This window comes from Penicillium cataractarum, assembly GCF_028827025.1.
Source record: "Penicillium cataractarum strain IBT 29864 chromosome Unknown utg000001l, whole genome shotgun sequence".
Classification (NCBI taxonomy): domain Eukaryota; kingdom Fungi; phylum Ascomycota; class Eurotiomycetes; order Eurotiales; family Aspergillaceae; genus Penicillium; species Penicillium cataractarum.
Window position 1 is genome coordinate 2,576,859 of NW_026622737.1, and position 14,183 is coordinate 2,591,041.

A 14,183-nucleotide genomic window follows, 5' to 3' on the forward strand; every position below is an offset into this window, starting at 1 on the left:
GGCCTATTCTCCAGATTCCACCCCGGGTATGCACTTCGGAGTGGGGTTAGAATATAATTGTAGAGGAGAGACTTTAACGACATTGTTATTCTTCCAGTAAATCTTGGAAGGCGAGTCTAAATAACTCTATCGACAATCGACAATCCTATCCTATCCTTGGATTTAGTAATACTTCGAGGTTCCAATCATGCCCCTTATCTGCAGTTTTAAACGTCTGGCATTTAGCTTGAAAATTTAGACAATGTATATTGTTCACTTTTGTTTTAAATGCATCTTATCTGTGTCTATTGGGCTGCCTTAGCCTTCTTCAATGCAGGGACTTCATCATAATCATCTTCCATGAATTCCCGGAGTGCCTCGAGACCCTTCTCCAATACTTCGGTCTCGCAGGCATATCCTACGCGAACATATCCCTTGAAGTCCTCGCCTCCTCCGAAACAAAGGCTACCCGGCACAAACATCACGCCCTTCCCCTCTTGAAGCATCTCACAGAAAACGACATCATTCACTGGCTTGCCCATCTTATTGAAACGGACAAATGCCGTGGTACCCGCGCGGGGCTTGATCCAGTCACACGCCCAGCGATGAGATTCAATGAACTTCTCCAGAATTGCGAGATTCGTCCGTGCCAGCTCGATATTGCGCTTCAAGAGGTTATGGATGCACTCCGGGGCAAGCGCAAAGCTAGCAACTGCGTCATCGATTTGACCGACAGAGATAGTAGTGTAATCGCGAGAGTTGGCACAAGCTTCGATGATGGTTTCACTGAGAGATGCAATCCAACCCACTCGAAGACCGGCTAGACTGTATGCTTTGGAAACCGACCCAGTCACCACGCTGTGTTCGTAGCCGAAGGAAAGAAGAGATGGGGGGAATTGGGAGTCCATGGGGCTGATGTTGTGGAAAAGAGGACGGTAAACCTCATCGGCGAAGAGGGTAATCGAAGACTCGCGGGCAATTTCAACGAGACTCTGGAGCGTGTCGCGGGGGATAATGGCACCTGTCGGGTTCTGAGGGTTGCTATTATAAGTTAATATATGGTTAGTATTCAAACAATCCCTAGTCATTCAAACGGGAATTCCAACGTACTTGATGATGATCAACTTGGTGTTCGGGCGAATGAGGCTCTTTAGCTCCTCGATATCCAGTTGCCAGTCATTAGCCTCCTTAGACTTCCACAAGCTAACTTCAGCCCCCAGCGATTCAGGGACCGAGTAAAGCTGCTGGTATGTAGGGTAGTGGCAGATAACATGGTCACCAGGCCCAACGAGAGTATACAGCAACAAGAAATTGGCCTGAATGGCACCTCCCGTGATCAAAATATTGTCCTTTGGGACCAAACCTGGAGTTTTCACCGAGTAGAGGTTGCTAAGTGTCCCCCGCAGCTTATCAGAGCCTCGGATGGCTCCGTATGTGAGCTTAGTCGACTGCAGTGCGGTCAATGGGTTGACGTCCTTGTCCTCGGAGAGCTCGCGGAGGTCGTCAATGGAAATGGATGCGCAGCAGGTCTCGGCGGTATTGTATTTGGCAGTCGTCTCATACTTGTCCATCCACTATAATCTTGTTAGCGTCATTGTATAGTCTCGGTCCATCACACGCAGCCCACAAACGACTGAATCGTGCGCAAATGCGGGGAGATTACCTGCTCGACTGCGAACGTCTCTAGTTTCACCATTGTGTCGAACTATGGCGTAAAAAACGGGACTATTTTTTCAACATAAACGAAAACTTTCTCGACTCTCGCTAGACACCAATATCAGAGCCTGTTCGGTGCGCAAAGAGACATGTCGCTGTTCCTCCGAGGCCCGCCAAATCTCCAAATCACGTGGTATCCTGCCCCCGCACTGAAGCTGTGGGGCTTCCTAGCAAAGGACAATGCTACATTAATAGCTTAATCGGGAATTTGCATCTGCTTTTTTTTTAATCAGAAATCCGTTCAAAAGAGTAAGACTGATACAAGAGAAATAAAATTTTGAACAGCGAAATTCCCAATCTTTTAAAATATGGCTAATGGGAAAGTTCACAGTATCACAGACATATTTGACAAGCATATGAGCGGTCTAGATAGTTAGTTCTCATCAACTGGAATATTTGATTTCCAGACGGGAAGAAATGCTGAGTACCTAGTCCTGCCTACGGAGAGCAAGCCTGGAATACATAATGTTCTGAGCTTTTACTTATCCGGCCATCTACTAGGGAGGTGCCAACTTTAGGAACCGCAAGGCCGGTGTAGCTTTCGGCCGCCTTTATCCCGACGTCGAGATAGAATGCCATGCGCTCTCCGCAGTCTTCATGAGGTAGTACGCGGGGCAAGCGGATAGGAAAACCCTGTCCCATCCCCACAATTCATAGGAAGTGGTGATCCGTGAGAGTATCATCAGAGCCCTGTTAGTTCATGGAGGGCCTAAAGATTGGCCAAGGCACTAACTACCACAATCGGGACCGACACCCCGAGGAACTCAAACCTTAGGCATGGATCAGTCGTTTGAAAGGCATAAGCGAATATAAGGATATTTGGCAAATACCGCAAGTTCCAAGACTTTGTAATAATTGTCTTACAATCGAAACCCGACATTACTAGCACTTACTGGAGATCTATCTTCTGACAGATATTTATGGAGATCCACCTGATGTTGTTCTCAGAGCGAATAGTTATTGAATTCATATAATTTCATAGACCTACAGCATACTAAAACCCTAAGTCATAGGGGTAACCTTAGATGGATTCCCATCCTAGATTCCACTGGGGGTATCTGAATTTTCGAAGTAGGGCATGGCAATCAGCCTAGTCGGGTAGGAGGTTGTTATTGAAGACGCAACCCCGTTTGTTTCAAAAGGAGGGTACTACAATAATCTACACTGGGTTGAGGCAAGGCTTCTCTGAACTGGTTTGTCAGATCTACCGACTGCCCCGAGGTCCATATCCTGCAGGAACGTCGAACTTTGGAAAGTCTTTTGTTCCGCACCGGGATGGATATCCCCGAGCAGTGCGGAGAACCCAGGCCCTAGTCAAAGACATTTCTTGATCGAAATTAGAACCGCAGCTTTCTACCGGTTTTCTCAATCGGTTGGATTCAGCCACACGCTAGACCTCCATATCATATAAAGTAGTCGGTTTGCGGGGAAATGTGCCGGGGGCCAGATCTCCCGGAGGCCGATGCAGGCTCAATGTTAGATGCGCCTAATTAAAGTCTGAGTAATGAATAGTTAACAAACTAAGAAATTTGAATGAGGCATAGAGCCTAAGTGTGTTGTGATTTCGAAATCGGCAACACGCATTTGAAAATATATTCGAAATATTGGTGTGACTTCGTAGGCAACTGTGCGTAGCTCCGAACTTCGTGTCTTCTCTTCGTCTGTCGTTCGGTTTTTTTAATCACTGCTGCTTCGTCTCCTACTTTTGGGCTAGATTTTCTAAGATACAAGATAAAATACACAACAAAACTGGAAAATGATAACCGCCAAAGGCCAGTATGTCGGAAAGTGAAGCCTAGATACAATGGTACAATGAGTGGGTAAACTTTCTTCTCAACTCGACCCAAATTCGACCTATAGGGCCATGGAGTACGGTTCAAGACCAAGTGGTGAAGCTTTCCTAATTCAACTCCGGACACCGCAAAGACCGGACTTTTGTGTGGGGTAATATCTTCTATTGACCTTAGTTAGGTAGGCCGGTTGATTTAAGCCCGTGATCGAGGGACCTTGCATTGCTTATTGGTATAAAGGCAATCACCCTCCCCGCTTGTTTCAGCTCTCATTGACACAAGACAACCAGATTTTTCATAGCTCGCCCCGGCGTCAGTATGCTCACCTGCTTTTTACTGTTCCTCTCTTCTGTGGCGGCCCAGCAAGGGCTGGTGGCCGAGCCCTTTCGCTTGAGCAATTCTCCTGATGTCAATAACGTCAAATTAAGTTGGAATACTGCAAACTCCAATGCAAGCACATACCAAGTGCAACGAAAGCCAAATGGGTCACGATCATATTCAACTATCGCTACCGTTACTGGCAATACCTACGACGACTACGAGCTTCCTCTGTCAAAGTTCACCTACCGAGTGTCCTCCGCTGAGGGCATATCGAATGATGTCCAGGTAGCGACCTTCTCTCCGAAGGCAGCTGATTACGGAACTTATGACAACACTCAAGTGTCTTCCTATCTCCGAAAGTCGGACATACAGGAGCATGGTCTATATTACCAGTACAACTACGTTGAGAATGGTACTGGTATATTCTATATTCAAGAACAATCCTCCAAGGATGGTTACGAATTCACGGGTGGCCGAACAGTAATGACTTCGCAAACTATCTGTGCTTCAATAGACAATGATTTATGTCACCTGGAGCGTGTTACCTTTCAGCAGCATCCGAAGACCGGTGAGATTGTTATGTGGGGGCATTTGGAAAACACACTCAACTACAACCTGGCCCAGGTCGCCTGCGCAAGTGGCCAGCCGGGAGGTGCCTGGACCTTTCACGGAACCTATAGACCACTAGGTTACGATTCCCGTGACATGACAGTCTTCGTGGATGATGACTCGGAACATTCAGCTTATTTGATTTCTGCGGTTGGGGTCAACACCAACATGACAATTATGCAGTTAACTTCTAACTGGACCGCGGTAGACAAGCTTGTCAACACGGTTTATATTAAGCAATACCGAGAGGCCCCTGCCATGGTCAAAGTCGATGGCATTTACTACTTGTTCACTTCGCGTGCTGCGGGTTGGTATCCATCGCAGCCACTCTACATAACGACTAAGTCGATTGCATCAACCTGGAGCGATGGCCGTGCACCAGCAGATCCTGCAACCTACTCCTCTCAATCCGGAGGCATCACAACATTTGGTACCTCTTCCGCAATGCTGTCAGACCGGTGGGGAGCGAACTGGTCCCCTGTGGATGGCGCGAACCGAGAATATATGCTTCCCATTTCCTTTTCATCGGACGGCGAAGGCTTTGCGTACTACAACTTCTACCAGAAGACGGGATATCGGCAATCAAGCTCTTCCACTGGCGACCAAACTGGGGTTTTTGGAATTCAGAGTGGAAAGATCTTATCTGTTGGAAAGCCAGTCACTGTGAATCCCGCTGGGGGGACCTCTATTGCTGATGTCAATGATGGCGTTTACGATGATTCCGCCGCGTATTTTGTTCCATCGGGATATCCCTTTACCCTGACGGTTGACCTGGGTGAAAGCAGCAATATTACACAGGTGGATTTGACAACAAGGATGATTCAGGGAAGCGAGACTTATTATCAATTCACCGTCTTGGGCTCAACCGATGGCATCAACTATGAGACCATTGGTGATGCGTCGAAGAACACTCAAGTTGGCTATATCCCCGTTTTCATCAGCGACCCAGAGTCCTACCGATACATTCAGGTCAATGTCACCCACATTATCAACACCCACAACGGTAACGAGGCGACATATTTTGGCGGAATCATTGAGTATACTGTGTACGGTTACTAGGTTAGGTAGACCAACCTCACCCAAGGGCCATCTGTAATGGTTCAGACCCGCTTCTTACCATATGGTGAGCCATAGCCTGCACCCGTTCTGCTTTTTATCTAGTTTGGGGCCTTGATAGCTTGAATTTCAATATTCCGAACAAAGTCTACTGGGTCACAGCATCATAGCATTCCAATATAGTTCTACTGCCCGACTCGAACGTGGAATTCACCATAACCTTGGAAACATAGTCGTTCAGCTCTTTCAGCACTCTAAGCTCCAATCGGCTGTGTGAGTGACAGATATCTGTATACTTCCAGGTTTAGCCAGATAAAGCCATCTCTTATTTACACCTGCCTTGTTTGGAATCCAGGCAGCGTCATATTTAACTGGCGAAAGCAAGTCAGAAAGACCACGGTCTCATCGCCTAAAGCCACGCACTATTGTGGTCGTTTAGCTGTCAACCCCGCTTACTTTCCTACGTTGCCGTGTCACCAGTCGCTGCGGGTTCCTGGCCCACCCATAAAGACACAGCCACTTGTTCTCCGCCCGCGTCATCGTCTGGGGCCATCTCCTCTCCGCTTCTGGGGATCTCCGTCTCAACCACTCAACCACCCTCTTTCCAGCAATCCCCCCGACAAGCTATACGGATGTTTAAAGCTCACTACCAGCTTTGAGCTATCCTGCGATTAGCGTTCGCAATCCCGCTTCAGTTGCTGGTAACTGCGCTTGATCAGGGCCCAGCCACCCCTGCGCAATATGCGGTCGGCATCCGCATTCCTTCTCACGGTAATCGCTCTGGTCTGCTGCTTTCTCTCGGCAGCAGCCTGGAGCGATGTCTACGATGTAACTCTCGTTCCTCGATCCCCTTATCCTCTCCTGGACGACAGGCCCCCCGAGTGTCCGCCCTGCTTCAACTGCCAGCTCGACTCTTACAACTGTACCCACTTCGCGCCCTGCAACAAGTACAATGGCAAATGCTCTTGTCCGCCGGGCTTTGGAGGAGATGACTGCTCGACTCCCGTGTGTGGCTCCCTGGCCGATGGCGAAAACCGCCCGAGGCGCGAAGGTGACACCTGTAGCTGCAAAGACGGCTGGACCGGTATCAACTGCAACGTCTGCGAGTCGGACAATGCCTGCAATGCCATGATGCCCGAAGGCGAGGGCGGCAGGTGCTACAAGCAAGGTGTCACCGTCAAGGAGAACTTCCAGATGTGTGATGTAACAAATCGCAAGATCGTGGACCAGCTTGATGGCCGGAAACCGCAAGTGACCTTCTCTTGTAAGGAGGAGGATAAAACCTGCAACTTCCAATTCTGGGTAGGCCAAAAGGAATCGTTCTACTGTGGCCTCGACACCTGCGAGTGGGGCATGGAGAATGGTTACGATACAAACACTACAAACTACAAGTGTGAGAATGCCCATTGCAGCTGCATCAAGGACCGGTTCCTATGTGGTGAAAATGGGTCTATCGATCTCAGTGTCTTCCTTGACCAGGTCATTAAAGGCCCCGCCACTTTCTCTACCGTGTCTACTGCACAAGGCTCCAAGAGCATCTTCTCAGAACCCGAGATGAACAACCTGATCAGTGGTGTCTTTGGTGACCCAAGCATCTTCTTATCCTGCAACTCTGGCGAGTGTCTGTATAAGACCGATGAACCAGGCTATGAGCGACCAATCAAGAAGATCAACACTCCTCTGATTGCTAGCGTGATTGCGGGTTGCTCACTCTTCGTTGTTGCCGTGATCTTACTCGTCTGGTATCTGTCCCGTCGTGCTGCTCGCCGGGGCTACCTTCGTCTGTCTCTATCCGACGATTCTGATGACGAATCAGCTAAGCTTCTTGCTGAGCACCGACCTGCGGCACTCTACTGGGATAATGTGTCTTACTACCTCAACGGCAAAGAGATTCTCTCTGGCATCCATGGTGCATCGGGACCAGGACAGATCACTGCGATCATGGGTGCATCTGGTGCAGGCAAGACCACTTTCCTAGACCTGCTAGCCCGGAAGAACAAGCGCGGCGCCGTGCACGGAAACTTCTATGTGAATGGCGAGAAATTGGACGACAGCGAATTCAAGAGCATGGTGGGCTTCGTTGACCAAGAAGACACGATGCTGCCAACTTTGACCGTTCACGAAACTATTTTGACAAGTGCTCTTCTCAGACTTCCACGGGATATGAGTCGAGCCGCCAAGGAGCAGAAAGTCCTAGAGGTGGAGAAGCAGCTTGGAATTTACCACATCAGGGATCAGTTGATTGGCTCGGAAGAAGGCAAGGGTCGTGGTATCTCCGGTGGTGAGAAACGCCGCGTCGGTATTGCTTGCGAGCTGGTCACCAGTCCCAGCATTCTTTTCTTGGATGAGCCTACTAGCGGATTGGTATGATACAGCAACATGACTACATACTCCTCCTGATGCTAAAGAATTTCTAGGATGCATACAACGCATTCAATGTGGTCGAATGCCTGGTCACTTTGGCCAAGACCTACAACCGCACCGTCATTTTCACCATTCATCAACCGCGCTCCAACATCGTTGCTCTCTTTGACCGACTCATCCTTCTTGCGGGTGGCCGCACAGTCTATTCCGGTCCTTTCTCCACGTGCCAGCAATACTTTGATCATATTGGATATTCTTGCCCGCCTGGGTTCAATATTGCGGACTATCTCGTCGATCTGACGATGCATGCAAGCGTGGCGAACTCTTACTCTGACGAAATCGGATCTGCAGTGGATGGACAAAACGGCCCGCCCAAGACTGCTTCAAGCAGCCTCCGAGCGGTCAAGTCCGTCGCCAGTGCGTCCAATGTAAGCATTGATGACAACTTGAGTACAGCAGCAGAACCAACAAGGAGACCGAAGAGTGGCCGGCGTGTGTCTGTCAAGCAGCAGCAAGACCGTCAGCTTTACTCCCGGCGAAAGGATCAAGAACAACGTCCCCTTACACCAAAGACCGATGAGGAGGATGCTACCCTTGATGTGGCGGAGAACACCCAACAATGGCTTCGTCTGCATCGCCAACAAGGCCATGTTCCCCCGCAGATTCTCGACGATCCTGACCAGCTGCCTCCCCCAGCACCTGGTCAAACTGATCTCGATATTCTGGTTGCCAGCTACGCTAGTTCTGACGTCTCCCGCTCAGTCCAAGACGAGATTGTGTCTGCCGTTCAGTCCGCACAGAGTGCGAATGGCTCCAACAACTCGCATCTGACGAATGGTTCCGGGATCGGGCAGATGAGCTATGCTCGGGTCAGTCTGGCTCGGCAGTTCCTGATCCTGTCGCAGCGCACATGGCGTAATCTCTACCGTAATCCGATGCTCATGCTCACTCACTATGCTATCGCCATTCTGCTTGCCGTTCTCTCCGGATACCTATTCTACGGGTTGACGGACGATATTAAGGGTTTCCAGAACCGACTGGGTCTTTTCTTCTTCATTCTGGCTTTGTTCGGCTTCAGTACCCTCACGAGTCTGACGGTCTTCTCCACCGAGCGACTGTTATTCGTCCGCGAGCGAGCCAATGGCTACTACCACCCGGTCACCTACTTTGCCGCCAAGGTTGTATTTGATATAGTACCGCTCCGGCTCATCCCACCCATCATCATGGGTATCATTGTCTACCCCATGACTGGATTGATCCCCGCATGGCCCGAGTTCCTGCGCTTCATGCTAGTTCTGGTCCTATTCAACCTTGCCGCTGCTTGCATCTGCCTGTTTATTGGTATTATCTTCCGAGATGGCGGCGTGGCAAATCTGATTGGCAGTCTTGTCATGCTTTTCAGCTTGCTCTTTGCTGGTCTTTTGCTCAACCACGATGCGATTCCCGCCTCTGCTTTGTGGTTGCAAAGCGTAAGTCTATTTCCTTCAAGCCTGACTTCTATTATGTTATACTAACTCATTTCTAGCTGTCCATCTTCCATTATGGCTTCGAAGCTCTTATCGTTAACGAGGTCACCTTCCTCACCTTGATTGACCACAAGTATGGTCTAGACATCGAGGTTCCCGGAGCGTCCATCCTGAGCGCATTTGGCTTCAACACCCTTGCTTACTGGCATGATGTGGTCGGCCTCGCTGTGATTTCTGGGGCCTTTATCATCATTGCATACGGAGCGATGCATTTCCTGCTTATCGAGAAGCGATAGGCCTGCTCCGATCCCTCCTAGCACGACTAGGGGAATTTCCGGTTTGTTCGTTAGCACTCTCCGTTTTTTGCAGTCCATTATTCTGTACCTTGGTTGAATGGCGTTATATTTGCGTTGTGTTTCATTGTCAATTTCTCTTGGTCTTAGAGTGCACTGGGAAGCCCCCTTGTATCAAATCATATGCGTCGAGGGAGGCCTCCCCAGTGTGGCCAGAGAGCACGACTCGACTTGTGTATATAGACCATGCTCTACGACCATACATTTTGATTATTGATGACCTGAGTAGCCTCAAAACCGATCCTAGTAGAATAGTGTCCTCTATTAATTATCCACGGTGTTCATAAATATGGGCTAATCATCAGCAGCCATCTGGAATGTAGAGCACGTGTTGGCCGTCATCCTTTGCGGCTGAAAGACTTTTTGCTTTTTTGCTGTCTCCGCCTGATAAGAGTCTTACGCCTGATCCATTTCTATTCAACAAGATCTCTCTGAAAAATACATTTCTTTAACACTGTTCTTCTTGCTCTTCGATTTATTCTAGTTTGTGTACACAACTGTTTAGTACCCACCTTCCTCGGCGGATGACGCGCTAACTTTCCGCAGTCGCAGTCGCCCACCGCCGACCCGTTCAGGTTGGCGAGGTTCGCTAACTAAACTCGCCCCAACCTCCCCCCCCCCAGAAGGTCTCTTGCTTGTCTCCTCGCTTTCTCTGCGCTCTCTCCCGATCCTCTCCATCTCCACCGTGTCATTACACAGGCCCTAATGTGAGTAACAACTTCCGTTACCTCCCTCCCTCCCTCCCTCCCTCTACGCTCCTCAAAGAGTCTTCGTGGTTCCTCCGTCTTCCTTGGTGCTCTCGGACCCCACAAAAGCCGTCTCCAATTCCGGCCTCACGGTCCGCACCACGGCTTAAACCTCTCCCCTCCCCTCAAACCCGCATCTCCACCTCCCCTTGTCAATCACCACCCAGCTAACCATCTGGAAACCCTGCGTCCAGTCATTGAACCCTAGCTCATTCCTCCGGAGGAGTCGATACCTTGCCCATGATGTCCGGCGAAGCATGGCTGTACCTGTTGGCAGTGTTGATCAATGCGGTCAACCTGTTCCTCCAGGTTTTCTTCACCATCATGTACAGCGATCTCGAGTGGTAAGCTTCATTCTCTCCTGGATAGCCTACAGGCTGAAGTCCTACAGGCCGCGCCGCGGATCGCAGGAGTATAGCTAACTTGCGCCTCCCCTTTTCCTGCACAGTGACTACATCAACCCCATCGACCTTTGCAACCGCCTGAACGCCTACATCATCCCCGAGGCCGCCGTTCACGCTTTCCTGACCTTCCTCTTCGTTATCAACGGCTACTGGCTTGCGATCTTCCTGAACCTGCCTCTCCTGGCATTCAATGCGAAGAAGTACGTCCCGCCACCCTTCGCCGATGCCGGCCTCCGCATTCCCCAATCCCGGCAGCAAAAGGCTAATCTGAGGTTGTTTTTTTTCTGGTACTATAGGATCTACGACAACCAGCACCTGTTGGATGCGACCGAGATTTTCCGCAAGCTGAATGTGCACAAGAAGGTTTGTTATCGCTTGGTGTCCCCGAATCGCAGGATCTTCCGCAATGAGCTTTGTAGCTGACGCGTCTGTGTGCCAATTTTAGGAATCTTTCATCAAGCTGGGCTTCCACCTCCTGATGTTCTTCTTCTACCTGTACAGCATGATTGTCGCCCTCATCCGCGACGAAGGCCACTGACTTCGCGAAGAGGTGGAACATGTAATGCGCCATGGCCCTCCCAACTAGCTCAAGGACGCCGTTACATTCCCCAAATGCTCTTCGGGACGTATGCATCATCTGTCCTCGATCGGTTTCTCGCTTCTTCGGCTTATACTTATCGGTTATGAGTGCGTCTTCCCCGAGCAGCCGCCTTGCCATATATCGCGGTGTCTCCACCTTGCTTGGGTTGTCCAGGGTTGATGGATACGAATTGACGGATTAACGTGTGAGGATACTTTTTTTCGTATCCTTGATTTTAGATTGGCTGGTGATTGGACGCGGCGGTGCGTAATAGAGAGTATCTTCGGGATGTTTCTGCGGTGGTGGGGTTTGATGGCTCTGGGTAATTCTTGTTAGAAGAGGCTTATGAAATCTCTTTCTGACTGGTTGCTCAGATTTGTTCTTCTTATGTTTTATTTCTTACTGTCTTTTCTATGTTGATCTTGCCCTGTCTTTCGGCCTGTGAGCTGTATATACCTCCCATGCGGTTTGGCAATGAAGAGCGTACGATACCCAAGTCTTTCTTCCCATCTTTCGTAAAAGATGAAACAAGAGTAAATAGCAGAATGAAATCAAATAGGAATATCCAAGCGAATTCCCATAAACCTTGCAAGACATTTGCGGGGTGAGGAGTCTCGATGCGGATCTGCGAGCCATTTGCCGCAGCGGGCAGAGCTCAGCTCTTCACTTGTTCACTTCGCGGGTCTCCCGACGGCCGTAAAATTCCCATCCGCTCAACTGCCAAACCACCCTCCAACCCATCCCATCACTCTCTCGCTGGGTGGGCGTTAATTTCAATAAGTACATTCGTCGACTTTGTCCAATATGGCGTCTCTATTGGGCGCAGGCTACGACTCGAGCGACGATGACGCCACCGTGCTCAACCCTTCAGTAACGACCGCAACCAAGATCGTTGCTGCACCAGAGGTCAATACAGAGGTTTGGTCCCCCATATGCTGCCCTAACCCTTTCCCATACCGCTTCCTTTACCACTCGCTCCATATCGGGACGACCAGATAAGACTAACTCCCCTACAGGACCAAGCGCATATGCAGATGACCCTCGCCAACACCTCGTCGCAAGCCCTCACCTACAACGCCACATACGATGATCTAACGCGGCCCTCGCAGGGTCCCGCAAACCCTTTCAAACCAGCAGGCCCCGGAAATGGAGTCAAGCGGAAGAATGTTCCGACCGGATTCGCAGAGGAGGCAGCCATCAGCGAGGCGACGTTCGCCGCGCAACATCGCACGTTCCAGAGTCTGGGATATACCCGTAATCCAACCTTGCCGGACCAGTTCGTTGGAAATATGGACAAAGTCGCGCAGTTTGGAGGACGGGATGTCGTGCAGATGAAGCCTACCAAGGAGGCGTCTGCTGCATGGCGTGCAAAGCGACAAAAGAAGGGTGACTCCAGTATCGTGGAGGGCGATGGCGCGTACCTGGGACCTTGGGCGAAATATCAGAATGAGCAGCAATACGAGGAAATCGAGGTCGGTTCGGGTGAAGAGCGCGAGCTTGCAAGTGATGAGGAATGGGCGGAGGAGGATGAGACTTTGGCTCCCGCGGCGCCCATGCCGGCCATGAGCAAGGAAGCTACCGAGTACCAGGGGGATACATCAAAGGTGGAGACGACCGAGTTCCACGGCTCCGAGCAGTTCGACTACCAGGGCCGGACATATATGCATGTTCCTCAAGACCTGGATATCGACCTGCGCAAGGAAGTGGGCAGTATCAAGAACTACGTGCCCAAGAAGCTGGTACAAACTTGGAAGTCTCACACCAAGCCTATTACTTCGCTTCGCTTCTTCCCTACGTCCGGTCACTTGCTGCTTTCGTCTGCCGCGGACGGAAAGGCTAAGATCTGGGATGTGTATCATTCTCGGGAGTTGCTTCGCACGTTCTCTGGTCATTCCAAGGCCATCACCGACACGGATTTCGATCCTACCGGAAAGACTTTCCTGACTGGTTCCTACGACCGACAAATCAAGCTCTGGGATACGGAATACGGAAAGTGTCTGGGACGGTTCTCCACCGGTAAGACACCGCACGTCGTGCGCTTCAACCCCGGTGCGGAACACGGGCACGAGTTCCTGGCTGGTATGTCGGACAAGAAGATTGTTCAATTCGACACACGATCTGGCGAGTTGGTCCAAGAATACGACCACCACCTGGCAGCCATCAACACTATCACCTTTGTCGACGATAACCGACGCTTCATCTCGACATCAGACGACAAGTCGCTACGCGCTTGGGAGTATGGTATCCCCGTTCCTATCAAGTTCATCGCCGAGCCCTACATGTTCGCTCTCACGCGCGCCACTCCCCATCCCAACGGCAAGTACGTCGCCTTCCAGTCCGGCGATAACCAGATCGTGGTCTACGGCGCCACGGACAAGTTCCGACAGAACCGCAAGAAGAGCTTCCGCGGACATAATAACGCCGGATACGGAATTGACATTAAAATCTCGCCCGATGGTCAATTCCTCGTCTCCGGTGACAGTGGCGGCTACGTTTGCTTCTGGGACTGGAAGACTGGCAAGATGTATCATAAGATTTTGGCGGGTGGAAAGGAGGGTGGTGCTATCACATGTCTGGACTGGCATCCACAGGAGACGAGTAAGGTTGTTACGGGTGGTTTGGAGGGCGTTATCAAGTACTGGGATTAAGGGCTTTTTGTACGGTTTACGCAAGCTTGGGGTTTTGCGGATGTTTATACCGGCCCTTCTCCCTTTTTTTCAGGCGTTAGATATGAATGCTTGGGTACCAGATATCTATGGTAATCCTCTTTTTACCACTTTCTCAAAAACTCGAGTCTTC

General features: G+C 50.3%; 5 protein-coding genes across 5 annotated transcripts; 4 read left to right on the top strand and 1 right to left on the bottom strand.

The window, feature by feature from the left end:
- Positions 1 to 284: 284 nt before the first annotated feature.
- On the bottom strand, positions 285 to 1,675 carry N7496_000885 (uncharacterized protein; the record flags this gene model as incomplete). The annotated part of the gene is made up of 3 exons (XM_056693816.1): positions 285 to 1,020; positions 1,090 to 1,553; positions 1,643 to 1,675. The coding sequence occupies 3 exons, from the start codon at positions 1,673 to 1,675 to the stop codon at positions 285 to 287; spliced, it is 1,233 nt and encodes a 410-aa protein (XP_056560545.1).
- A 2,128-nt stretch (positions 1,676 to 3,803) lies between these two features.
- N7496_000886 (glycosyl hydrolase) lies at positions 3,804 to 5,474 on the top strand (the record flags this gene model as incomplete). The annotated part of the gene is made up of 1 exon (XM_056693817.1): positions 3,804 to 5,474. One exon carries the CDS (start codon positions 3,804 to 3,806, stop codon positions 5,472 to 5,474), a length of 1,671 nt encoding a protein of 556 aa, XP_056560546.1.
- Positions 5,475 to 6,212: 738 nt separating this feature from the next.
- On the top strand, positions 6,213 to 9,597 carry N7496_000887 (putative ATP-dependent permease ADP1; the record flags this gene model as incomplete). The annotated part of the gene is made up of 3 exons (XM_056693818.1): positions 6,213 to 7,835; positions 7,889 to 9,304; positions 9,361 to 9,597. 3 exons carry the CDS (start codon positions 6,213 to 6,215, stop codon positions 9,595 to 9,597), a joined length of 3,276 nt encoding a protein of 1,091 aa, XP_056560547.1.
- A 1,046-nt stretch (positions 9,598 to 10,643) lies between these two features.
- Positions 10,644 to 11,342, top strand: N7496_000888 (cornichon family protein; the record flags this gene model as incomplete). Its single annotated transcript, XM_056693819.1, has 4 exons — positions 10,644 to 10,744; positions 10,849 to 11,004; positions 11,101 to 11,167; positions 11,250 to 11,342. The coding sequence occupies 4 exons, from the start codon at positions 10,644 to 10,646 to the stop codon at positions 11,340 to 11,342; spliced, it is 417 nt and encodes a 138-aa protein (XP_056560548.1).
- An 846-nt stretch (positions 11,343 to 12,188) lies between these two features.
- Positions 12,189 to 14,032, top strand: N7496_000889 (WD40 repeat domain-containing protein; the record flags this gene model as incomplete). Its single annotated transcript, XM_056693820.1, has 2 exons — positions 12,189 to 12,302; positions 12,401 to 14,032. The coding sequence occupies 2 exons, from the start codon at positions 12,189 to 12,191 to the stop codon at positions 14,030 to 14,032; spliced, it is 1,746 nt and encodes a 581-aa protein (XP_056560549.1).
- Between the last annotated feature and the right edge of the window lie 151 nt (positions 14,033 to 14,183).